The 25,316-nt window shown below is 50.0% G+C and overlaps 9 protein-coding genes across 9 annotated transcripts; 4 read left to right on the forward strand and 5 right to left on the reverse strand.

Annotated features, from left to right (window-relative positions):
* Positions 1-1,701: 1,701 nt before the first annotated feature.
* BCR38DRAFT_413031 (phosphatidylethanolamine-binding protein) lies at positions 1,702-2,640 on the reverse strand (the record flags this gene model as incomplete). Its single annotated transcript, XM_040858778.1, has 4 exons — positions 1,702-1,739; positions 1,791-2,072; positions 2,131-2,358; positions 2,409-2,640. The coding sequence occupies 4 exons, from the start codon at positions 2,638-2,640 to the stop codon at positions 1,702-1,704; spliced, it is 780 nt and encodes a 259-aa protein (XP_040711520.1).
* Positions 2,641-4,553: 1,913 nt separating this feature from the next.
* BCR38DRAFT_413032 (uncharacterized protein) lies at positions 4,554-5,666 on the reverse strand (the record flags this gene model as incomplete). The annotated part of the gene is made up of 1 exon (XM_040858779.1): positions 4,554-5,666. One exon carries the CDS (start codon positions 5,664-5,666, stop codon positions 4,554-4,556), a length of 1,113 nt encoding a protein of 370 aa, XP_040711521.1.
* Positions 5,667-7,575: 1,909 nt separating this feature from the next.
* Positions 7,576-8,331, forward strand: BCR38DRAFT_489072 (DASH complex subunit Spc34; the record flags this gene model as incomplete). Its single annotated transcript, XM_040864359.1, has 1 exon — positions 7,576-8,331. The coding sequence occupies one exon, from the start codon at positions 7,576-7,578 to the stop codon at positions 8,329-8,331; it is 756 nt and encodes a 251-aa protein (XP_040711522.1).
* Positions 8,332-8,442: 111 nt separating this feature from the next.
* Positions 8,443-9,156, reverse strand: BCR38DRAFT_352495 (DSBA-like thioredoxin domain-containing protein; the record flags this gene model as incomplete). The annotated part of the gene is made up of 2 exons (XM_040856712.1): positions 8,443-9,051; positions 9,109-9,156. The coding sequence occupies 2 exons, from the start codon at positions 9,154-9,156 to the stop codon at positions 8,443-8,445; spliced, it is 657 nt and encodes a 218-aa protein (XP_040711523.1).
* A 1,761-nt stretch (positions 9,157-10,917) lies between these two features.
* BCR38DRAFT_446367 (uncharacterized protein) lies at positions 10,918-11,490 on the forward strand (the record flags this gene model as incomplete). Its single annotated transcript, XM_040861086.1, has 1 exon — positions 10,918-11,490. A coding segment is annotated over one exon (573 nt), but the record flags the coding sequence as incomplete, so codon positions are not given.
* A 962-nt stretch (positions 11,491-12,452) lies between these two features.
* BCR38DRAFT_352415 (mPR-like GPCR protein) lies at positions 12,453-13,605 on the reverse strand (the record flags this gene model as incomplete). Its single annotated transcript, XM_040856706.1, has 5 exons — positions 12,453-12,611; positions 12,670-12,906; positions 12,959-13,115; positions 13,172-13,396; positions 13,454-13,605. The coding sequence occupies 5 exons, from the start codon at positions 13,603-13,605 to the stop codon at positions 12,453-12,455; spliced, it is 930 nt and encodes a 309-aa protein (XP_040711525.1).
* Positions 13,606-14,661: 1,056 nt separating this feature from the next.
* BCR38DRAFT_352335 (uncharacterized protein) lies at positions 14,662-16,494 on the forward strand (the record flags this gene model as incomplete). The annotated part of the gene is made up of 3 exons (XM_040856701.1): positions 14,662-14,969; positions 15,024-15,573; positions 15,649-16,494. 3 exons carry the CDS (start codon positions 14,662-14,664, stop codon positions 16,492-16,494), a joined length of 1,704 nt encoding a protein of 567 aa, XP_040711526.1.
* A 3,742-nt stretch (positions 16,495-20,236) lies between these two features.
* Positions 20,237-21,349, reverse strand: BCR38DRAFT_413035 (uncharacterized protein; the record flags this gene model as incomplete). The annotated part of the gene is made up of 5 exons (XM_040858780.1): positions 20,237-20,401; positions 20,466-20,798; positions 20,874-20,953; positions 21,066-21,131; positions 21,310-21,349. 5 exons carry the CDS (start codon positions 21,347-21,349, stop codon positions 20,237-20,239), a joined length of 684 nt encoding a protein of 227 aa, XP_040711527.1.
* A 1,426-nt stretch (positions 21,350-22,775) lies between these two features.
* On the forward strand, positions 22,776-24,859 carry BCR38DRAFT_352666 (transcription initiation factor TFIID subunit A-domain-containing protein; the record flags this gene model as incomplete). Its single annotated transcript, XM_040856720.1, has 2 exons — positions 22,776-24,542; positions 24,602-24,859. The coding sequence occupies 2 exons, from the start codon at positions 22,776-22,778 to the stop codon at positions 24,857-24,859; spliced, it is 2,025 nt and encodes a 674-aa protein (XP_040711528.1).
* Between the last annotated feature and the right edge of the window lie 457 nt (positions 24,860-25,316).

Genomic DNA, 25,316 nt, shown 5'->3' on the forward strand with positions numbered 1-25,316 from the left:
CTGGGACCTGGCTTTGCCTTCACTGTTGCTGGGATGGGTATGTTAGTTGTGGGCATGATCATATGCTGCCGTGTGATTGAGAAAAGCACCGCGAAGTACAAACGGGAAAGTGTTGCGGAAAAGACACATATGAAGCATCAGTTCTTTGGCTTCGAGAGGTCGACATCGTTGAAAACCTGAATTTCAGCTCCTACCTACTCGTTGCCAACCTACTCGTCGTCAATGGCTGCTGCGTGATGTTGACGTCAAACCGCAGCGGGTAGGGTCTTGTCACCAAAACGCATCACGGAAGCAGCCCAAGGTTCAACGTTGTCGATTCGGGTCCTCTCCTAACAGAAAGTCGGTTATATCACCTTGTTCTCTGACAACTCTGGAGGCTGTGAAGCACGCGCCATCAACTTCGAGGCCTGGAAGAGTGTGGACTAGGAGCTCCTGAAAAGCAAATCAGGTGACTTCAGTTGCAACAACCAAAACTTGCACCTCACATTACCCGTAATAGCTAGAAAACTGTCGGCACTCTGATTGAACCTGGATAGCACTGATATTCTATTGGATTAACCTTCTCATTATTCCAGGGTGACATGAGACGAAATTGACTATGGAATGACAGATCCATTACCTGACGGTTCCCCGAGCTGTCAGGTTGGGTTGCCCAACAACCCGACAACCATAACGAGAGGCCGAACTTGGGCCCAACCGGTTGGTACGTGGACAAGTAGCAGGGGTTGGACGAAAATATATCAGACGATGACGTACACGACATAGGCATCGGCTTTTCGGATGCCGAAGTGGCTGTGATCCGCCGGCGGGAGCAGCTGGTGGTCCATGACGCCAAAAGAAACCACAATGAAGGCAATATGAGCCTCGGCCAAAGAGGTTTCATCTGTTTCATAGCGGCCACGTTCTCGCCACCGCCACCGCAGCCGTGTCCCCGAACATCATCAACATATTCTAAATGCACTAATAGAGCACCAGCCGCTCCACTAAATCTACAACGAGCTGCTGGACCTCATGCAAACGGCCCTTACCAACGAGGGACGAGGTGCGTCTGAAGCACTTCACCGACAAGCTCGTGTTGGCCGTTACGGACCTCAAGTCCGACATGAACTCCTTCCACAGTCTAATCGACAAGGTGTCTGCCCGCAAATAGGCGGCTGAACCCCTCGCCCCTACATCGCGGGGGGACGGGTTAATGACATTCTGGGATATCCCAATACCCTGAGGTCATTCAAGGAGTATGATTATCTCCAAATGTTGAACGCATATGGCTTCATCGAGTTCTTCTAGATCCTGAGGTACTGCGTGAATAGCAGACAACCACTTTTCGACGGCTTGCATGATGTCGCCGAAGGTTGCCTGGCGAAGAGAAAGGATATCGTGGGCAGACGTATAACTCAGTAAATTTGATAGCGACTGATAACACCTGTCGCATGATAATGGATTGGATACTGTAATCTATCATGGCGATCGGGTTCCTCATCTTTCGCATCTCATCGTATTTTTTCTGGCTCTAACAATAGCTAGAGGGGATAAGCATTTTCAGTTGTGTGGTGAAACGAAACCACGCCCACCGGTACAATAGAATATAGCATCGGCACGTCTTGGCAGAGGTTTGAAGCTAATAATAGCCCAAAAGGTGCAATCTTGAATCTATTACCACGCCATCATGTTCTCCTTCACTCTAAGAGCAAACCATTTGGCTTATTGCTTCTTGTTCTGAGCATATACGAAGTTGGCAGCTATTCAATTTTAGTTTCGACGTCTCAAAATACGGTACATGATGTTCTTACCAACTGGCACCAGGTCATTTTCATGAGCCCAGTCTCTGACTCCGTGCCTTTGCTTCCCCGTACCCCAGTGTTGCCGATCTTCGGGCTTCGTCAGGTTCAAAGGACTGGTGGTGCTGTTCGCCGGCGCAAACACTAGGAAGACGTATCTGTGCTTGCCGGTCTTGGGTGGTGGTCCGGGGGCCTTATATGGCATGATATCGGTGAGATTCGTCAGCTCAAGGCTTGAGCAGCTGTCATCTGACGATAAGGTGGTGGCGAAACCGCTGGCGATGAAGTGACACACTATAGAAGTGTTAGTAGTTGAAAGATCAATATGTTTCATGACTCGGGTGGTACATACTCTCGGCCCACTTTGGGTTGTCTCGAGACGGGGCATCAGGGTCGGTCAGAGTGACGGCGTATGTCACATTGGGATTGCAAAGAGTTGTTGAAGTCGACGGATCTTGACTCAATAAGATCTTCGGCTTCTTTTGTATCTTCTTCACTTTGAGAGTGTTTCCAAGAGACGCATAGTCGTCTGACGACCACGAAGCGTCGAGGATGAAGGAAGGGAAGAATTCGTCAATCACTACACATTAGGTAAGTTTGAGAAGATGGATCGTATTATGTATATTATACCTGTGGGGATGATCTCGGCCTTCTTCAACCTGGACAGTAACGTCAGCTTCAATTGAGCCGTTTTGAGGGAACCTGGCCGGAAAGGATACTCATGTTGGACCTTGTAGGCACTGGTGCTCGAGAAGGTCTCGGAGGACGCCAAGACGTTCTGCTCGGCTGGTCTCACTTGCAGGGTGGCAACAGCAACGAGCCCGTGGGCGAATAGTATAGCGGATAGAGAGAAGGCTGCCATGACGACACAGATGGTTTGAGAATCAATGGTCAGCAAATAGTTCGAGCTGCTCTTGGTTGAGAGGTTGTTCAGTTAAGATTGGTGTTGCGTGCTCATGTTCCATCTTGCGCGAAGGGTCGAGGTGCCCCACGTCGCTCGACCCTGGCAGTGATGTCACCCAAGCGACTTCCCGTGCGCCGCCAGTTGTGCTTTCCCTTTCTGAAGATGCCTTATAGGTTTTAGTCATTTCAAACCTGAAGTTACCTTTAGTGACTACTACAGTTGAGACGGATCCAATTACACACGTTAAGTAATTTGTGTCGGATCTCAGGTTTGGGAGCTATGTAGGATCTGTATAGGCACTACGAAGGTGCGTGAGGAATAACTGCCCAATCGGCCCACCGGGGTCCTTAAATACATCAACCTAGTTCGTGCTTGGGCGCCTTGTTCCACTCTGCACCTGAGGTCACATTTGCCCACGCTTTGTATCCCGTTTAGTATATGGAAAAAGCGGTGAGGTACTGGGTGATCTGTGAAGCCGTCGTTATTACTTATCTCAATCCTATAATATAGCGTGCAGGATAATATGTTTACTAGTCGCTAATGCTTACCTGCCAGATTGATCGTTGATGTTGATGAGACAATACTCCCGACTTTCTGAGAGGTATGCCAGTCTGTACCGACAAAGAACAGACTCATAATCTGCCAAAACTACCGCAGAGCCGACAAGTATGGTCACTAAAACGCCGAAAATATGGAGCTACGGAATGTTCCATAAACACTGCACCTCTAACACACACATCAGACCTAGTTTTCAGGCTTTCGTCTGTCCTTGTCGCTCATTATTAATTGCGGATGGTCAAAGCAACAACGCCCACAAGTAGAATATATATTTGAGCTATAGCGTCGAGAAGTTACAATATGCATGGAATCTGGAGGTTGCTTTAACAAATCTACAGAATGAGGTAGTATTAACCAAGGGGACGGGATGCGCTGTCACGGCTCCCACCCGCTGAGGAAAGAAGGCTCACCGGATGATAGATATGGCTACCCTTCGGGTCCCTCCACATGCACCTGTGCATAGCCAAATAATCAGACGGGACCGCTGCCCCTCCTCCTCACAATACAACACAATACAATAGTTGGCCCTATTCTCAGACTTGGACATTATGTTAACTATAACTTCAAGGTTTTGCATTTGTAGGTCAATACGGTTAGTAGCTCTAGATTAAAACTTGAATACCTGGTAAGGTATACCTAAAACTCTCCTTATAGAAACGAACCTCTTCACGTAAGACACAGGTGACTTAGCAAAGTTGAATATGCTTACTCTCAGGGGTGTACACAGCCAACCAACCATCACCTAGCCAGTTTCGAAGCATACACAGCATAATAACTTTAGAAGACATGTAAAGAAAATCATCATATTTCCAACCGACCCCCGAATGTCCTCCAAACCCACTAAGAGTCTATGCAATACGAAAATATCGCAGCCAGTCGTCTCCAGTCCGTGTGTCCTAGTAAAACGACCAACCGCTTTATACAAAGGTCATCATCATCGTCATCAGTCGTAAGATTCCGGAGCTCGCAATCCATCCGTCGTTCCATCTTTTGGCCATCTTTCCAACAATGGTATCGAGAAACTACCTCCCGCTATGCACACTCGTGTACCTCGTAACAACGCCGATGTAGCCAACTTCCCTTCTAATAACGAATCTTGGCAATGCTTGTTTACGTATGCTGGTGTATGTTTCAGTTCCGTGATAGGTATGCCAAATTCCGGCAGGGCGTGTTGTATGTGCCGCCTCGCCATGCTCATGTCATGAAATGCACAGTATTTTCCATCACTGCTTGGTGAACATCCACGCATGTGGATACGCGATGCAATGCTTTCCGCGTCGGATGTACCATCATAGTATGCGGTCCTGCTCCAGCTATTCAGAGTCCACCGCCATGTATTCAAAGTACGGAAGCTCCCGCGCAAGGAGCTCTGACTCGCCCAAGATGATCTCATCTTCCTTTGGCTCAGTGAGCTCGTAGATGACCTCGGGAGGAATAGACAGCAGACTCTTCCTGTCTGTCTTGCGGCGCAAACGACGTAGATTGGGCCCTGCCTCGCCTGTATCCCAGGGCTTGAGATCCTCGCGGTCCGAGTCACTTCCCCTCTCGCTCACTGTTCGCTTGCTAATGCTTCCCGACGTCATCCTCCTTTCTCGTTTCTTTCTGCGGTGTTGGTGGACCGCCCGCATGACCTTGTCTTGGCCATGTTCGTCATCGTAGTCGATGTCCGAATCGTCGGACTCGAAACAGTGCAAGTCCTTGAGACCCGTCATGAGGTGGGTGTCGAGTTCAGGAGGCGGGCGTGATCGAGAACGGCTGCGGTCGGACTCGGGGTACTCGAAGCCGGACGGGCGAAGAACTGCCAAATGCTCGCAGTCGCTGCCCATGTCATCATCATCGTCGTCTTGCATCTCCTCAATTGAGAAATTAGCTTCTGCGATTATGCGCAGCGTCCTTGTGGCAATGTGTGGCATGGGTTGCCGCATGTCTGGGATTGGGGCGTCAGACGGTAGTAATTCTGGTGGGTTGGCCAAAGAACCGTACTCTTCTCCCTCACGGTCGTCCTCGTCCTCGGGTTTGTCCTCATATTCATTTTCGGACGAACTGTAGGATTGCGGCAATATTTCCACGGGGCGCATCCCGCAACTGAATTTGAATTGGGACCCTACGCCGCCTAACGGCTGTTGCATCTGGGATCGCTGCGGCCCCCGGCGGGCGACCATGGGATTGGATAATCGCCGGCCTCTAGGACCGTGTCTGCGATTGCAAGTGGGATAGCCCGTTATAGGCGTCTCGGACGGTGACGTGGGTCCCGCTCTAGAGGGATGTAGAGTCGGCGTGTGGGGTCGCGTCGTCTGGGGTTCTGGTGCAACTATTCCCGCCCGCCCGTAGCCGTGAGTGCCTGTTTTAATCTTATCGTCTTTTTTTGTTTTTGGTTCCCAATCAATTGATTGTGGGGTAGAAATCGCGGGGTGGTGATAGAGCATAGAGCAAGTATCAAGGACGAGGTGCCTCAAGGTATCAACACCCACAGTAAAGATCTCCAACGTGGAGTAGAGGATAATGGGCCTCGATAACTTGTCATGATAATACTGAAGAGGGTTGGGGGAACAAGTCAGGTGGCGCCGATTTCCCACGAGCCGAAGCAATTGGCAGCGGGCTGATCCAGATGTGAGGATGCGAATTGTCAGCTACGAAGCTGGTCCTAGGAGGCGAACAAGGGACAGCCTAGTCTGCTTTCGGGACTGACGAGCGTTAAAAGAGACAAGTAGGTTTCCGACGCGGGAAAGACGATATTTGAGTCGTAGCGGGACCTCAACCTGGGCCAGCGAGAATCGTGTACTGAGAAATCCAGGGGCACAAAGAAATTGGACGACCGCGTTGGCAGGACGTTTCAAGATGGAAATTTAATGGAGAAGACCGAAACTAGAGACAACGTTTTGTATTCCAGCTGTCCGAGCTTATGAGAACGAATCTCATCTACGGAAGAGAGCGGTAGACCGGGGTGGATGCCTGGCGGCGGGACCAAAGCAGTCTTATAGTTCCGAACAGATATGGACTGTTAGAGTGTGGAGACAACGGGGGAAGAGGCTCTTCGGGACGAAGACGGGAAGAGGAAGAATTGTGCCCAGTTTTCCGGACCTCTCAGCCTATGTCGAAGGTTGTCGCAGCGTCGCGCTCGTCTACGACAACTTTGGGCAGCAATGCTCCAGGACTCCCTGGCTACCTCGTGGCCATCTCGCACATGCGGGAGGGCCCATAGACCCAGGGGATATGCGACAAGTTGATAGAGAAAAGACGGCTTGCAGCATGGATGATAAGTACTTACTGCGGTGGGAGCATGTCAGAATTTGAACCCGCATGTCCAGGTCATTCTTTCGTTAAACCTTGAAAGGTGCCGAAAGAGGATTCGCTTGGAAGGCTGCTTGCTTGGAGTACAGCTCAATTCCAGACGTATCAGATCGAAACGGGACGGAGCGACGTCGATAAGTGGGAGGAGCATAGATGGACTGGAGCCAAGTTGCAACATTTGTGCCCAATAAAAGGGGAAAAGTAGCGTCGCGACATGCAGGATGGAGAGAAAAGAAGGGCGATAGTGTGAGGTGGAGGTGGAGAAAAGTCGCTGCTTGGCTGGTTGACAATTGTTAAAGTTGCCTCTGAATGCCTTGCTGCAGTCAATCTGCGATGATTGTACGGCCTGCTGCGTCGGGCGAACGCGTGGCATTGCCACGATGCTCCATTGCTGGAGGCTTCACAATGCTGTTGTGCAATACATCGTCTGCCCATGTCGGTATCTCGGAGTGTGCCATCTGACAGACCAGACTTGCCTGCGCGGGAAAGCTTCATCGGGACCAACGGTAAGGTCAGATCTGGCCTGGATCCATTTGCCGTGGTCAAACTACATTGAGATGGAAATCCGATATTGCCATGCATAAATAATTTCAAGCTTTGTTTTGATGCAAGCGAAGTCAATTGGATGATGGGGTTTGGCTGACGGGACGATTTGCTGCTGATTCAAAATAATGCTACCTGGGACCTAGCAGGGAAGGGCTCGTGACCAGACATTGCCTTCCCAGGAAGCATTGTTACCTAGTAACATTGAGTGAGGGGTATCAACTGGGCGGGTCCCGTTTCCTCACTTGCAGCAAGATCGTGTTGACTTGCATCTTGGATCAACAGCGCGCCAGGAATTGATGCTTGCACGGCCCCATTCTCGAACTGCGTACGGCAGGCCCGAAGAAAGAGCTTGTTTGCAACGGATGTGCCTGACGCGCTCTAGGCTAGGTTATGGCTGCACCACCGCCTCCAACATCCACCTAGCTGACCCTTTGTTTTCAAGCATCTTCGTGAATTTCCACAACCGCTGCAGCTTGTCCAGCATAAAAACAACTCACAATGTCGCTCTTATCCGCCCACTTTGAGCAGATTGCCATCTCCTGCCAAGGCATCGACAGTCTACCATTTCCCCCTCCCAAGATTTTCACCAACGCGCTCCTCTCCAACCACGATATCACGTCCCTAATCCGTGACACGGAAGCGCATGAACGGGCGCTCTTCTCCGTCCCACCGCCAGAGCCACCCGCTACAAGCCAGAACTCCGACCCGCCAAAACAGTCGTCGCGTCGTCAGACCGTCTTCAATGTCGCCTCGGGTGAGGTAATGCCGTCCGGTGGCGCTACGGGCAGAAGCAGTGGCGCGCCGCGGAGACATACCGCTGTCTCGGCTGTTCTCGGTGGAGATCTCCACGATCAGATTCGGCGGAGCGAGAGAGGACGGAACAAGGACGACATGGATGTTGAGATACTATTAAAGGGCGCCGAAAAACTGTGCACCGTATATCCACTGCCTGGAGCTCCGGAACGGATAATGGCCCAGAGGGCGAAGTACGCACATAATCGGAATACCCTGGCTTACTACGAGGCAAAGGTTACGGAACAGCAGGAGGCTTTGGGCAGGATGAATAAGGATATATGGGATGAAGAGGAAGAGGCAGACACAGATAGTGCCGATGACCAAGAAGCCACCCTGACCGAGGATGACCTTATTATGGAAGAAGAGGAAGTCAGGGAGCTGGACAAGAAGAAGAGAGAGCTCCAACGAACATTAAAGGCTATGGAGAAGGACCTCAATGGACTTTACATGAGTAGATGAGCTGTGGACCAGCAGCTGCGTGCTTGGTAGCTATGTGCTAGGTTGGTGGACAATGATACCCTGATGAGCTATGTTCCCAACTTCCCACTTCCTCCACGCCAGGACTCGTATCTATTTGCCTTTCCTGACGCTGGCAAACGCCTCGATGAAAGCATCCGGATCCTGCGCGCCATCAACCTCATACTTATCCTGGATGGTAAAATGCGGCACACCATGGATATCCCGTCGGTACGCCTCCTGAACCTCAGCATCGACCTGCTCGCCGCCCTTACCCTCCTCCAACCACGTCTTCGTCTCCTGCTTGTCGAGCCCAGCCTTCTCGGCAGCCTCGATAAGCATCGCATGGCTGGTGATGTCGCCCGTGCCCTCAAAGTAGCTCTTGAACAACTCGAGCACGACCCGGTTCTCCATCTCGTTCCCCTTCGTCTTGCCCAGCTGGATCAGGCGGTGCGAATCACGCGTGTTGCCGATCTTGCCCGCGTTCCGGAAGTTGATCCCCTCTTGCTCGCCGATGGACTTGAGGCGCGCTTGCATCGCTGGCAGACGGTCGGCGCCAAAGCGTTGCGCCATGCGCTCATTCACCGGGATGCCGACTTTGGGCGAGGTCGGGTCGAGGTAGAAAGGGTACCAGCTGATGGTGAAGGTGTCATCCTTGCCGCCAGGGTAGACCTTGCGGTAGAGCTCGATGGCTTTGTCGAGCTTCTTTTTGCCGACATAGCACTGCGAATTTGTTAGTTGATCGCTGGGATCCGGATGTTTGGGAAGGTGCGCGCTTACCCAAGGACAGACAGTGTCCGATATGATCTTGATGTTGAAGTTCGTCATTTTCGAAGACTGTGAATTTGTAACGACTGCAGAATTTCTTAGCTGAGAAAGCAGATTAGTGTCTTGAGGATGGCCTGATACGTTGGGTGGACATGTATCCAAAGCCCCGGGGAGCGTCCGGAGAAATATGGAGTGTCAGCCGGCGTTTGCTTACAAATATGCGGCGGTGTTCCACCAGCGGCGTTTCATCAAACCCACTTTCTCCGGTGCTTGGTAACGAACCTCCGCAACTTACTAATTGCGCAATTTCGATCAATGTCAATGTCGCCTAGCTTCGCAAAGGTGAGTTTGATTTTACCCATGCATACTTCTTTATTGGTCTATTGGAAATACGAATCCCATCCCGCGAGAAATGACTACCTGAGTGTTCGATTCTGGTGTCGGATTGTTCTATGAACAACGCGTTTGCCTCCGCTTCCGCTTAACAACAGCTTCACCTTAATCTTATTACCTGAGCCGAGATATTAAGCCTAAAATTCTTCAGGTACTCATTATTGGTTTCTTCGTTGTTTGTACTGAGCCTAAGCAAGCTCACCCCCGCTATCTCTTCCTGCAGCTTTGTGTAGCCGTTGTGACTCTAGGTGTCAGCGTCGTATTTGCCAAACCGCATCCGCTCTACTTAGGCCACCCAAAAATACGGGAGTTAGGTGGCTTCTAGCGCAGACCTATGCGGCTGGCTGTAGCAGAAACCCAGGCTGAACCTATTGAGCTCAGTGCCGCTCGGATTGCAACTACAGCGCAAAAGCCACCGGCAGCCACTCTTTGAACATATGCCTGTCCTATGAGTCGTGCGGGCCGATTGGTGAAGTTGGTTATAGACGGCACATACAAACGAGGGTAAGGAAATGAATTTGAGAGTCGGCGGCTCTGCAACACCGGGGTTTGGGCAGTTTTAGAGTACCTGACAGGTCGGCGAGGATGGGGGAGGGCTTCTAGATTTCCCTGCTGTTAAGTTGTCAACTTGCCCGGTTTTGTTGATAGACAGATCTGGGCACGTGCATCTCGATGGACTTCTGGTAGCTCTTCATGTGGGACAACAGTCTTTTGACAATTGATGCATCTAGATACCCAGCAGAGCTGCAAAACCTTTTGCGTATTTATTTTATATCTTCTTACTCAGTTATAGCAATCTAACCTAGGTATGTGTCTAACACATCATTAGTGGGAACTAAAAACTTGATACCCGTGAAGGGTATTGCGTTCGTTACGATCTCACCGTGACCCTGATCAAACCTCGAGGCAACATCACCGAGTCAACCTGGTTAGCCAGGGTTGGCGTGGGTGAACAACCATAACCCACTAAACCCTCGGATTTTGGTCGCCAAGCCATACCAATTTGGACAATTGGTTGGTGACGTTGGTTGAATCATGGTTGCCATAGCCGTGGGGACCAAGCGCCAAATATTGGCACCTACTACAGGCCAACCAGTAAAGTCATCAACCTAACGGAAGGGGGTGATGAAGTTGATTAGATTGCCTCGAGGCTTGACCCTGATTGGCAATTGTATTCAGCTCCTCTTGTGCCAATCTGTGGTGCCATGTGTCACGGTACGCCAACGCAGGACAATTAATAAGCCGAATCCTGGAGTTTTCCGTACACGAGACCGTAACTCATGCAACACACCTTTTGTTCACATTTCATTTTCTTAATATTTCAAAAAAAAACACCTCCATAATTCATGTAAGTTCACGTCTTCTCGCCACTACGCTCCACTACAACACGGTGCTTGTGTTACCAGGGCCAACCTTGCCTCAACAAGAATCAATCATGTGGTCACCCATCGCCCTTTTTTCTTGTTTCCCGCAACCCTCGTCGCCGCATTTGAGTTCACCAGCCCGGATTCGAACCAGAAGCTGAACGTCTCAGCTCCTATCCGTGTCACCTGGACGTCGGATAGCAGCGCTTACGATCAATTGGACCTCTGGTTCATGGGCGTGACTGCTACCGGCACCAGCTTCGGGTATGATCTGAAATCTAACATCTCTACATCGGTCGGCATGTACAATTGGGATCCATATAACGTGACCCAAGCATGGGAAAGCACCGACTTAGTGTTGGTAGGGGGAAAGGAGTTCCAATTTCAGGCCAGGCTTCACGACAGAAATACAACACGGGGGGCTATGGTTCAGAGTGATTACTACGCGGTGGTAGGGTATGATAATATTTCAAATTTGGGAGCCTCGAATCAAGTGTCGGCTTGGGGGGTTCTGGCACTGGCTGGGGTCGTGGTCATAGGATTGGACTGTAAAGGATTTGGAGATATACGGCTTCATGTGTGGACTCCGTCACTTCACAGGAAATGCGTCAGCTCGGAGCTACCTCCGACTAATTGAGGAAATTTAGATTCACGACGCAGTTTCGCAATTGCTTTGGACTCAATCAAACCCAAGAGGAGCCCTAGCTGTGCTGCCGATGCGGTGAAGGAGATAAATATGAGAGATGAGGTGAAATTAACGATCAATTACATGCTATTTTGAAGGGCAATTTGATTTACATTCTGTCTATTGAAATATCAGATACCAGCGCCAGGCTTTCCAGATAGCATTGATGCCCGCCAGTCGAAACTAATATGGTGAATCTTATTCACGGTTTAAGTAAATCAACATCAGTCTATCTGGTATCCAAATAGTCATGATGCCACAGCAAGCCCGACTATGCTTCACTCGACTGATCTTTTAGTCGATATGCGTTCCAAGCTTTCTACAGTATGTCCGACAGTCTGATTTTCATAGTGTAACGGGGTAAGGCCGGACATCAGGGAAATAGGTTACGGGGGCTAGGGAGGGCTCCCCTGTCTTCCTTACTTCAAAAAGGGACACGGAGATAACAGGCGACTTTCAACAACTCGTCATCTTTTTCATCATCTTATTCAATCAACTTTGACTTTTGTTTTCTATTCTAGTTAGCTAGCCCTTCAATTATGCGGTTCATTCCCACGTGCACTTAGACACTACTTTCGAAATCCTATTATTCTGCCCTTATCTTAGCCTTGACAATGACAAAAGCCTGTATCTTGCTCTGATCAGAGCAATCCAGTGCCAGTGAGAGCTTCAATTCGACTCCCAGAGCCAGACGTCTTGTTCTGAGAATCATTCCGACGAGAGTCTCAGAGGCACATCCGACCAACTCGCGCACCAGACTTGCAAGAGCGAAGCTCTTGCAATCAGTACCACGATCTTCGTCTGATCAGACCAACAGATGGGATCTGTTGGTACTGGAGCCGTCTGTTCAGTGTGTTAGGTGGTAGGTATATCCTACTGACCGCCTGACCCCGTTTCAATAGCCAAATACAATCTCATGAATTTGTGCATGCGTCAAATCGGGATCGAACCGTATCAAATGCCGCCCAGAGTCCAGCGTAGTGTATCAAAGCAGCCACCATGACGGCGACATGAAATATCTGATGACTAGCGCCGTAAATGTCGAAGCGATACGGCACCCACCTCTCCGGAACCTAAGAAAATTAGCAGAATTTCGTTGTCAAGGTGAAAAAAGATGGGAATTATCATTACCCTGGCAGCATAGATGACCGCACCAATTGTGTTGGAGCACGCCATCCAGGACATGCACACTAAGGACATGCGAGAACTTTGCACCTCCCATCCATGAAGTATAAGACCATGAACCACAAATATTATGGAACTCAGGCCAAACGACGCATATAAACATGCACGCCAGCGCCGAAACCGCGGCTGGCTGAAGCGAGGATTGAGGGTGAATACGGCACAGCCCAGGCCTAACAAACTCGTCTACTGCGGAATTAGCCCCGTATAATAATTATAGTATGACACAAGTACATACAGTTGTCCAATATAAGTGCCTAAGTGAACTGTCGCAGAAGAAGCCATAGTATATCGTTGGGATACTTGCTCCCCACATAAGGACTAGAATACCAAGGTAGTCTAATTTATTGCCGAGGGAAGCAAATGATGGACTGTGGTTCCATACGATATGACATCTTGAACGACATTAGCAAATGGGAAGAGCATGTTTAGCGCGCGAGGGCATACGAACGTGGCTGACAGAGCGAAACAAACCGCCACACCAAGGCAGTAAGTCGAGACGACGAGCATGTCGGCTATTTGGGAATTTGGGTGGGGCTTGTAAGCATTTCGGTAAAAGTAGAGAGGCAAGCAGAGGAATAAAGCACAGCCGAGAAGATGCGAGTAGGTGCTGATCGTTTCATTGTTGATATACAGAAGACTTTCAAGGGATATCCAGACGGACCCCGAGGTGGGCCTGAAGGACCTGTCAGCCAACAGCCGATAGGTGAAGTTGGCCGGATCCGCCATTTACCTATAACCTGATAAGATATATTCATTCTCTTGTTGCCACTGTGGGATCGCGTGGTAGAGCAGGAGTTTGGGCAGACGAGACCGTCCTTTGTAGGTTGGCTCGTCGATGTCTTGACGTTGCGTGGACGCCTCACGGGGCTGTTTGGATGACATGAGGGGAGGTTCCCGGCGGATTGGGCCCGAACGAAGAGGCATTGGACGAGTGCTGAAGCATGGAAATATGAATATGGGCGTATGTGTTGGTGTCGCAATTTAATAACCTAGGCTTCTTCCCACCCCCGTGGCAATGCTTGCCCCCTGGGGAAAGTGGTATTTACCACTATCTCGGGTTGAAACCGAGCGCGTAAACTGCCAATGGCCGGGGAATGTCATCATACATGTGGGCCACTTGATGGCGGCTGGGATGTGTGTAAGAGAACCAATGAGATTGAAGGACGATGTGATATGGACGACCCGATCCTGGAAACTCGTCACGCGGCTGCAGCGGTAACAAAATAATGGTGGTTTCACAAGTACTTCACTGGAAATCACCTTTTGGAGGAGACATGCTGAAAGCAACAAAATAAAAAGTACAGTAAGGCTCTGTCCTAGCCAGGGCCAAGCTATGAGACTCACAAATTCACAACATCGAACCTTGAGGATGCGATGAAAGATTCTAACTTTGCACCATTTGACCAGTTCAATAATCACTAGGATCCCTACGTGTTGGGTGAAGGAGTTAGTTATTCTAGCTGGCTTGTCAGGGGTATCACTTCATGACTTCTTTCTTGCGCCGCATGAGACCTTGTCAGCTTGCGAGCCCTCTAATGGCCAGCTGATATTCCTGTAGCTGTTGGTGCGTGTCGCCAATCACGAGTAGGTTAACCGAGAAGGGCGTTCAGTTTGTCGACTTCTGTAGCCAGGCCTTGCATCTGCAGGCCAGGTGCTGTACTGATGCTCAAAAATAGACCGTCTGGTAGCGCACTCATTGGGTAAATGGCATGTCATGCCAAGGTTCGTGTTTGGAGTTTTATTTTCGTGGATTTCTTAAAGAGTTGATGTCTGGTTGAGATAAAAGAAATATCCTTAACTAGTTATTGCTTGTTATCTCTGCGCCAAGTTGTGTTTGACTTGCCACATCTCTACACACTGGGGACCTGGCTGTTCAAGGCATCTTTTTATTTCAATCCCCTTAATAGAATTTTACTCCTTTCCACGGAGAGAACTACCATGTCGACCGTGGAGCTGCAAAAACCAGGGCCGCGCAATGCGACCTTGGTTGGCTTCGTTTCTGATCCTGACAGCCGCGGCACAGTCTCTCTGCTCTTCTCATGCATCTTGACCCTGACTCTCTGTGTCTGGTCCGCTGTCCACTTAAATTTACCAAAATGCAATGAAAAAGATCTCAAGTACACATGGAGATACTTCAAATGGAGTATGCTGGGTGTCTTTGGACCAGAGCTTGTTGTATGGACAGCATGGCGGCAGTACATCTCAGCTCGTGCTCTCACAAAGATGGTCAAAGAGGTTCGCAAACGGTCAACCCCGGGATGATATCAAGCTTGATGTTGACAATCCTGTTTATAGCCCAGCCATGCGAAGAAGAACGTGGATGCCTCGCATAAATGGACGATGGTGCATGGATTCTATGCCGGAATGGGTGGATTTGTTTTCGATATGGAGAGTCCTGACCTGTCTAGAGGTCGTCCTTTCATATCGCAGTGGCGTCGCCTTCATGTTACACCTCATGGAGTCCAGCTTCTAACTGAATGTGGCTTGCTCCCGGATATCAGACGCGAAGATATTGTGGATAAAAGTAAGACGGATGCGACAGGGAAGTTTATTTGCTGCATTCAAGCTGGTTGGATGTTATTCCAAGCTGCTACCCGTGTGGCAGTAGGGCTTCCGGTTACGCCGCTTGAGATCAATACCATAGGCCACGTCCTTTGCGCCCTGGCAACCTTCATACTGTGGTGGCACAAGCCCAGGTGGGTTTGTGAGCCGACTAAGCTCAGTGGAGAATGGACTCGATGCATATGTGCATTTATGTACATGTGCAGCCAGGCGAGCGCGGAAACCAGGAGAGACCGGGATATTCTCCGTGACTTTGGCGTCAAGAGTGAGATATCCAAGGTGCTGTATGTGCCTGCGGACTCAGGGGAGCAAGAAGGCTCTGTCGCTTCTTCCATAATCAAGGTTACTACGAGGCAATGCGAGACGCCATGCATTGAACCTGACGATCAACAGACTCCAGTCAAAGAAGAAATCAGGACACACCAATACGGCTCCCTCGTACTTCGTACAAGCCTTCCGACCAATATGTATACTATGGTTCAGGAGTTGCCAGGGTCAGCAAAGGAAAATACCCCCCAAGATGCAGCGGAAACCGAGATGCAGCGGTTACGATGGAAACTTGTTTGTGAGGCCGTAGAGCGGTTTCCGGCCATCCAACTCCGCCTAGAACAAGGTGAATTCTACAAAGATGAGTCGAAATACCGTGAAGCCCTTCGACTTTACCCAGAAATGCCCCAGCGAGTCAAAGAAAAGTTTCGCCCGAAACCGTCGCAAAACAGACCGACATCCCAAGAGGCCCCTCGCGCATTTATGCCCAAGGAGTTAGTGATTGACCATCCCCGAAATTGGCCTGGAGATGACCTACTACGGCAAGTGCCAGGTCTCTTCATGGGCTTAACGTTGTGGGTTGTCAGCATGGCATTTGGTGCTGTGCATGTGGCAGGCTGGCATGACGAGTTTCCTTCCAGTCTAGAGTCATGGTTATGGAGAATTTCTTCCATCTACATAGTCTCAAGCGGTTTATTGTGGTCTCTGATTCATATCTTGGCTCACACATCGCGGTCGGTCTGGTGGTACTGGTATGATCTTCTTGCTGGACAAGAGCGCAGACCTAGCCATGTTATCATTTTTGTTCTATGCGCTCTAGGTGGAATCTCCTACATATTTTCCAGGCTGTATCTAGTGGTGGAGGCTTTCATATCACTACGGGCATTACCGGCTGATGCATATCTCTGTCCTTCATGGCTACTGTCAATCCCTCATCTATAGCACTAATGGCACCACAGTCAGGGTACCATACGGAGATACAATCACACGCACCGAAGAAAACTTCCAATTCACAATGCAACACACATTTTCAAATAACTAGAACTTATGTTAGATAAGTCTAGTTACGAAGGTGTACTTTAGCAGAGTGAAGAGTTTCTATCGTGGACTACCCTCACGCCCATGAAAGTGTCCCATTACGTTTGCATACCCATATATACTCTTTGCCATTAACCTTAGTCTCTAGCGATTTATTCGCTTCTTCCAGTTTGAACTTGAAAGCCAAGCTCCTGGCCAGCATCCAATAATAGTACGTTTGGAGTGACGACACAGTTGTCGCCCTCAAGTTCCCTGGCTGGGCCCCAGATTTAGTGTACGGCACAAAATGTGGGGTGTATAAGTGTTACACACATTTGGATGTAATTTACAGTTGTGGAAAAGCTCGGGAACGGCTATAATATTGGAAGGGGGGAGGCCAAGAGGCAAGGGTACTAACAAAAAGGTCGCTCCCCTGGATCTACTTGCTATCTGGGGACTGCAGTTTCGCTTTTTGCACTTAGCTCACGACTTGAAATTTCTTCCCTGAGCTTCTAGTTGTGATAGTGCTTCAGACCTCTATCTCATTGAGCGTTGCATCAATATAACTATGTATAAGATCAGATAGTTCGGGGTGATCGGCTTGTTTAAGGCGCTACAGTTAAGAAAACTACAGTATCATTTTTGGGCACTAGAAAGCCTAGAAAAGGGCTGGTGCGGTCAGATATTTGCAGCAAACGTTCCTGTTGGTAATTATTCACCCTTTGCAAGACATATTTTGGGCCCCCTCCAAATTCTCTTCCTGATAGCCGCCGCATCTCAGTGAAACATCGGTTACAGCCAGGTCAGGATTATCCAAGGAGCAGTATGTTCCTGGGCCACAAGGATGTTTGCTTCGTATGCCTGTGGTGCCAGTTTTGTATGAGGCAAACAATGTTGACCAAAGGAGTTCCGGCTACTCGGGCAACCAATTACTATTTTCATGAGCAATATCTGAGTTCGCCCGGCAGCCAACAGCCGACGTGCAGACGGGGTAACAGGATTTGCGCATTCAGCCCTGCGGCGTGCGCAAGCCGTGTAACCCATTATCCTATCTATACTGTAAATACCACCCTCAACTCATCAATTTATAGACAGTAGTGCTCATTTCACCGTACAAAGCTGCATTAATTCCCCTGTTGTTATACATACAACTCCGAGGTCAACGACCAGGTTCATCGTGTGGCTGACCTGGACGGGTGTTTTTTTCCTCGCCTACACTAGGAAATTATTCATCCCCGATGATCCAAGATGTAAGATTGATATGTACTGGTGTCAGGATCGATGTGGATCCCATGCCTGGAGCTATGCTTGCTGTTCCACCCCTGACGGGCAAAACAATATATGCGGTAAAGGTAAATACTGACCACAAGATCATTTCGGAAATATGTATTGATCTGATCATCCCTATAAGCACCATTTGATGTCAATGTGGCTGGTTTCTTCCATTCGCTTTATGTGTTAACAACGGTGCTTGGTATGTCACCGACTATTTCACTTTGCTCGCCCTTTCCATTATGGTACCAACAGTGAGAGAACTATAAACTCTTGATGTGACAAAGAAATATTGTAGATCCACAAGTCTTCCGGTGTTACTAGCATGGTGTTTGAACGGCATCGTGCCGATCTCCACTGGTAATCACGATTGTGCCTACTGAGACTGTTCCGCCAACGGTAGTGGTCACAACGATGACATCTAGAAACACTGAAATCACCGAGGCGGCAGTTCCTTCAACATGGACTGCTCCAGATGGACAGATCATCATCTCGAGCTCCACCATTCTCATCATTGGACTAAGTACTGTTGCTATAACTACCCCGTGTTACCACAGTGACGACCATCATCACCTTGGACGTGACGGCCGCTTTGTCACCTACAGCAATACAGTGGCCGAAACGCCTCTTCTCACATCACTCCAACTGCGATTGAGTCAACCGCAACTGAAACAATCATGACTGGGCCGACTGCAACAGGTTCAACTGTAAGTGAGCCAACCAGCATCTGGTTAGGCTGCATCACCACCAACTAGCTTTACAATAGTGGTCATAGGAACTGACAACTTGAACCTGCTCAGTCCCACGGCAGTGGCAATCCTTACGACTCTGGATACGACTTGCCTCTGAAACCAGAACCGAAATCTCAACTAGCGGCGGGACCACTGGAGGGACCACCATCTCAAACACCGGCTCAGCAACTTCGATTTTAACAAAGAATTAAAGCAGAAGTCTAGTAACATACACTACCTGGCCATCAAGCGCCATCATTTCACCAGTGATGACGAAGATTGACGAACCGAAGCTACTGACGACAACAGCTCCACTCTATGTGACCTCTGGTTCTTCTTTGTAAGCGGAAATGATCACTTCCAAGATTTTCATAACAGCTAAGGGAAACTTAGATTTCAATTTCCACACCGAGTATCAACTTCGGTGGTATAGAATGGATCCTGCCACCAGGTCTCTATCCTCTGAAGCCATCATCACTTCCGGTCTTCAACCTCCCAACGGGGATCACCATGCCAGGGCCGCTACCGTCCTAGTCCGGATCATTTAATATTTCCCGATGGGGATACAGAACGAGTGCCTCCGGGTAGTCTGTGGCGCCCACAAAGCGACGCCGGTTCGCCACCTGGAAGCAGAAGCAGCAATCCCGCCACTAGACCTCTATCTTAGTGCCCGGGCTGCTAAGTTTGAAGAACGGCTACGGCTTAGCGGGAAGAGGAATCTGCTTCGCAGCGCGAGCGCTAAAGCGTCACATATACTCCGGCAGGATAGGCCGGCGAAGAGGAAGCAGGCGTCGCAGCTACTCCGACCGGCAGGGTACACTATGGAGAAGGAGGCCCGGGGCTCCGAGTGGATGAGTGAGGAAAAGGAGGTCCCGGCTGCCCTCCTCGACCACTGGAGGAAGAGATGGCTCACCGGAGCAGAGCATCACGATCGCCAGCGACGCGCTATCGCTGAGGAACCGGAGGGCCCTTCGATGCAGATACCGAAAGGGGGCAAGTATTTCGGCCTGAACCGACTGGAGGCGTCTACGCTGTGCCAGATCAGGACGGAAAAAATAGGACTAGCAGCCTTCTTATTCAAGACAGGGGCTTTTGGCGTGTACTCGCCGCTATGCCGCTGTGGCGATGCCCCTGAGACGGCAGAACACGTAATCCTCTTTTGCGGGCTGTTGGAAGGACCGAGGGAACGATTACGGGCCGCCATCGCACCACGGCCACTATACTCTCGCAGAGACCTCGCAACGGCAACAGGAGAACCAGTAGTTAGTGGGACTATTGTAAGATGGCTGCTAGGGACGGGTCGGACAGCTTCAAGGCCCAGATAGCATCGATCTTCTCAGGGGGGACTTTGTTGGTAGGTTGAGAACCAACGTAGTATGGTAGTGAACGCAACGCAGTCGCCAATAGGGCGAACCGACGACGCAGCGTATGTATTTAGTCCAGCCATTAGGGCATGGTTTGACATACGGGAGTACTAGTAGAGGTACCGGGGGCTTCGAGCCTACGGCGTATTTAATAATAATAATAATAATATTTCCCACGCAATTCAATCCAATCATATCAATCGGCTTACACACAAAATGACAGAACTGCCCACATATCCGTCAAAGCCCCCCTAACGATTGCACGGAAATCGCTTCCATTTTCTCTACCACAACTTCTATTCAAGTCTCGGTATCTGACACGGTAAATAAAACACTAGGCACATCATCCGTGACACCAGCATGCGCAACCATCACCGGCTGTGCTTTGACCGACTTAGACTCGACGGCCACGGTGACGAATATCACGTTGTGTTCTATGGCCACCATCGCCGACCGTTTTGTGTCCTGCATTCCCACTTTAAGCTTATCGTCGTGTCAAACACTCAGCTTGACGGTAGTGTCGACCTACGACACATATTCCACCAGCACTGTCTCGTATAGTGTGAAAGCTACGGAGAGTCCGGCTCCCCAGTGCGGGCAGACGGCTACCCACGTTGTCTGGCCTAAGGAAGGCATAGATGCGATTCAAACTGATGCTATCCAAGAAGCATCTGCAGTCTCTGTTGGAGGAAAAGTCCAAGATCAAAGAGACATCTGGCGCTGAGTATGGCGTTCTATTCTGGACATTAACCCTGGTTCTCAGAGGAAGGATCTCTGGGACTTTCCCGGAATGTACCAACAATTGTAAGACCCCAGCACGGTACTTTTCTATCAGCTTATTATGGATCCGGATGAGAGACAGCTGTCATGGATAAGTTGACCAAGTGGGCAAAATGAAGTATCCTATCGAACTTACGAGATTTGCGTTATGACTTACTATTTCCATGACTCGGCTTGGGACAGCATTCCTGTCTACATTCTTGACACGGATGCACAAACGAACCAAGAGGTAAGTAACTATTCGGTGTATCTGCATCTGTGTGGCTATTTCATCTTACATGGTTCCAACGCTGGAAATTCGAACGCCAAACGCCAACGGGTAAATTGACGGCGACAAAATAGAGCCTACTTGGATCCCCATCGACGTCGATGAGGACGGAGCCCAGTCGCAGGATAACTCGATGCTGCCTCAAGACTGGACAAATGATAATATGAGACTATCTACCCCGTTAGGAATCACGATTGGGCAACGTTAAATTTGACGTTGGGTACTAAGGATGAGGTGTCCCCTCACGGAATCAAGCAGCTGGTCCTGCTTGAGCCGTACTGGTATTTGATTTCCCTATCTTTTGGGTTTCTGTTATATCGCCTACTCGACGTTGTTTTCTGTTTAACGTGGAAATTGGCATACATTTATTTATAGGTTAATTGCTTAATAATAGCTTTGATAAAATTTTCACCTGTTGATAGTGTCTATGCATCTATCGCTTTATTTATAAAGATTCTCGACTTGTTATATAGATTAGCGTCGGAAAATACGCCGGCACAATACGGAGGGTTAGACAAGATATGGAGGCCTGCGCATGACTGTACTGTGAACATAGATTTCAGCCCAATTGGGAGTCTTGCAAGTACGATCAACCTTGCGAGACGAAGCAGCAATCATACTGTTGAGAAACCAGAGTATTCAGGCAGGATCAAATTGTTGGATTAGTTTTAACTCAACCTTATTCCGTCTAATATAGAGAGCCGTCAGGTTGGGCTGACGTGTAAGTTACTTACGATAGCCGTAACCATTATTAACCATGGCCAGACTGAAATAGTGTTTTGTTCTAGTGATATTGGACTAACTAAACACTGAATATTGTAGCTGAAGGCCTGTCACTTTTCCACGCTCCTAGTTTCTGACGCCACGGTGATGACAGCAACAACTAATCCTGCCATGGTGAAGAATAAATGATGTAGAAGTGGCCGTTTTGGTATCAGATAGTCAACTTCACCGGCAACACAAGTTGCATTGGGTCTAGTGGAGAAGCTGCACCAAAGATTTGATGCACTTTCGTGAGACCAGAGCTAGTGTTCACCTTTCTTTCTTACACTACGCTCACAATCTGGCAAGCGTACGCGCCTCCACTTTTTATCTAATCCCCCGTATTGAGCCGGCGTATTATCCGACAACGTTCATGCTATGTACATAAGTGTTGTACCTTGATTGTAAGTTGCAGCCAGTAACACTTGCCCCACCGATTGGATTGGCCTTGATGTGTCCGAAACATGGCCCGTTTCTATACAAGCAGCGATGGTGTCAATAACAATGGCCTTGCCATATTGACTTGAATCTCAAAAATAAATGTGTATTGGGCGGCCGTGAGTTAATGCGTGTTTTTTACAATCCGAATGGCCTCAACTCGGGCATCTGGATGAATTAGCTTCAAGATACGGAGTATGTCGTCACATAATTTACTGTAGATTAGGTAACAGCATTGTCGGAGCGGATTTTATCCTTGCCGAGGCTCCCCAACCCCAATCACTCACGTTGGCTGATGACATAAAGTTAGACCTGTGGCATGACCAGAGCTCCCAAGCCGCGGAAAACTCTCGCAGACTCTGCCAGGCTGTCTCCGGGGGCGTTCGGGTCATTGAATGAAATTAATACCGCTCATTTTGAAACCTATCAATCAGTCTTGCTTGGCTTTAGACTCATTGCTCCCTAACGACACCGCGAACTATCTGACGATTGCCCCGTAGACGAACTCGGGATAGTCCAACAACTCTCTCCACGATGAACCAGCTGCCTCAAGGTCAGCTTGCCTCAGGGCAGCCTCAACGCCAACCCACAATGTTTCGACCGGAGCAAATGCGAACTCTGGCGATACTCTCCGATGCCGATAAGGAAAAATATGAGAAAGGTCTTCGCACATTGTACGAGGCGATGGAGAAGAATGGGCCCGAGACATTAAGCCATAAGAATGCAAAGCAGAAGATCCAGGAGTTTTCCCGCATGGTGGTGGGAAAGATGGCGGGCATGAGACAAAGGGTACAACAACAACAACAACAACAACAACAACAACAGCAACAGCAACAACAAGGTGCCGGAGGCCAGCCCGGTCAGCCAGGTCAGTCAGTACAACCTGGAGCTGGACCCGGCCAGCCTTCAAACGCCGCCATGGCTGCCCAGAGAGCCGTTATGCCTCCCCAAAGACCAACAGGAATGGCAGCCGGAGCAGTAAACTCAACGGCAGCAGCCAATGGAGGTGGAGCTGCGGCGACGCAGCCAGGAGGACAGCCGCAAAAGATCCCCGAGCAAATTGTGCAGCACGTCAACACATTTGAAATACGTATTCCTCCCGGCGTAACTAAGGAGCAGGCCCCCAGATGGGTGATAGAAATGCGTGGCAAGTACACGCAAGCACTGGTTCGAATGGACTCGATGGGACGAAGGATCAAACAGTGGGATAGCATGCTGAAAGACCGCGAGACGAAGGGCAATCCTTATCAGGGGGATGAACTGAAGAAGCTCATGATGCAGAAAGAGACGGATATCAAGCAACACGCAGACGCCCTCAAGTTTGTCGACAACTTCCGTAAGCAACAGGAACATATCAAGCAAGGAGAGCAGCAGCAACAGCAGCAACTGAAGGCCGGCGGCCAAGGTGGATCACAGCAACAGGGTGCGGCGGCGCCAGGTGGAGGGCAGAGTCAGCAAGTTCGACCCCAGGCGCCTCCAAACTCTGGCAATTCCATGCAGGCCGCGACGGCTTCTGTCAATGCTGCCATGGATGCGGCCAAAAATCAGCAAATTGCAGCCGCAAATCGTGCACAGCAGCAGCAGCAGCAGCAACAGCAACAGCAACAGCAACCACCGACTCCCACCACTCAGGCTGCTATGGGACCTGCACAGACAAGTGCACGTTCTGCGCAGTCCCAGCCTGCGCCTGCCCCGCAACAGCAACAATCTCAGGTCAAAATCGAACCTGGTACCCATCCCCATCCGCCGCAGCCCCCTCCTGTCAATACGGCACTCGCCGCAGCAACCAACGCGCACTTGCAATCCGCAGGAACTCCCACCCAGACGTCAGCTCGCGTGCAAACACCCCAAACGGCCACTCCCGTCACGGGCCCCGCAAAACCGCTTTCGCATCAAGCAGCGCTCACACTTGCGAACCACCGCCAATCCACCGGTTCTTCGGCTCCGACCGCAAACCAGCCCGGCAGCGCAGGCGTAATAACCACTCCCGGCTCTGGCCAATTGATGGGCAGCACACCACAAGGAGGCCACCCGCACGCGCACCCCCAGCCCGCTACAACAGCAGCCGCGACCGTCACCTCCAAGATGCCCATTCCCAAGATGCTGCCCGAGGTCTCGACTCGGGTTCCCACCCCCGTGCAATCCGCCGCTGCTGGTCGACCAACCTATAGTCAGGGCACCGGCATTCAGGGCGGAGTCATCAACTCGCCTGCGATTGCTAAGACCAACAAGTTCGAGTTCGAGGCCGAGGGCGATCACGTGCTCAGCAAGAAGAAGTTGGATGAGCTTGTTCGTCAGGTCTGTGGAGGATGCCCTCCTGGACAGGACGGCAACTACCTGACACCCGATGTTGAAGAGGTATGTTTCTCTCCTGCTTTTCGACTATTTTCACAGATAAAACTAATACTCATTTTCAGTCGGTCCTTAACGTCGCAGACAACTTTGTCGACAACGTGCTGCACACTGCCTGCCGTATCGCAAAGGAGCGAGGTTCCAAGATTCTTGAGATTCGTGACATTCAGCTGGTGCTCGAGCGTATCTACAATATTCGTATTCCTGGGTACACCTCTGATGAGTTGCGCACCGTTCGCAAGGCTCAGCCGAGCCCAGCCTGGATTGCAAAGATGAGCGCTGTTCAGGCAGCCAAGGTCATGCCTGGTAAGGACGACAAGTAGGACTTGAGTCGTTCTAGAAAGGGGTCTGGGGGTAAGGAGGAAGGCAAGAATGGCGAAGACGGCGAGAAGGAAGAAGGACACACTGGAACAGCGGCGAAGAAGACGCCTGCGGTCTTAAAGAGCCACGGAATGGCAGGATTTATGCGCCCTCCTACTGTGCGACGACCCAGCCTAAGTTTGCAGACGAACCGTGGCGCCACAGCTTCTGCTTCTGACGCTTCCGGCGGTAATCGCCTTCCTGACGGCGGCCCTCGGTATGGAGCCTTCGACCATGCCTTTGGTTCGATCGACTACATGCCGTTGGCCAAGCGCAAGAGAGCTGACGATGCTTAGCCTCGTTCATCTCATCTCTGCAAGCATGGTGCAAACCTGACTGGTCGTGTCACAGGGTTTTCGCGCGATGCGTGACTCACAGAAAGCCTTAATGATGGAAGATTGGTGTGTCTCATGAGGATGT

The sequence above is a fragment of the Pseudomassariella vexata genome, assembly GCF_002105095.1.
Source record: "Pseudomassariella vexata strain CBS 129021 chromosome Unknown BCR38scaffold_15, whole genome shotgun sequence".
Taxonomy (NCBI): Eukaryota; Fungi; Ascomycota; class Sordariomycetes; order Amphisphaeriales; family Pseudomassariaceae; genus Pseudomassariella; species Pseudomassariella vexata.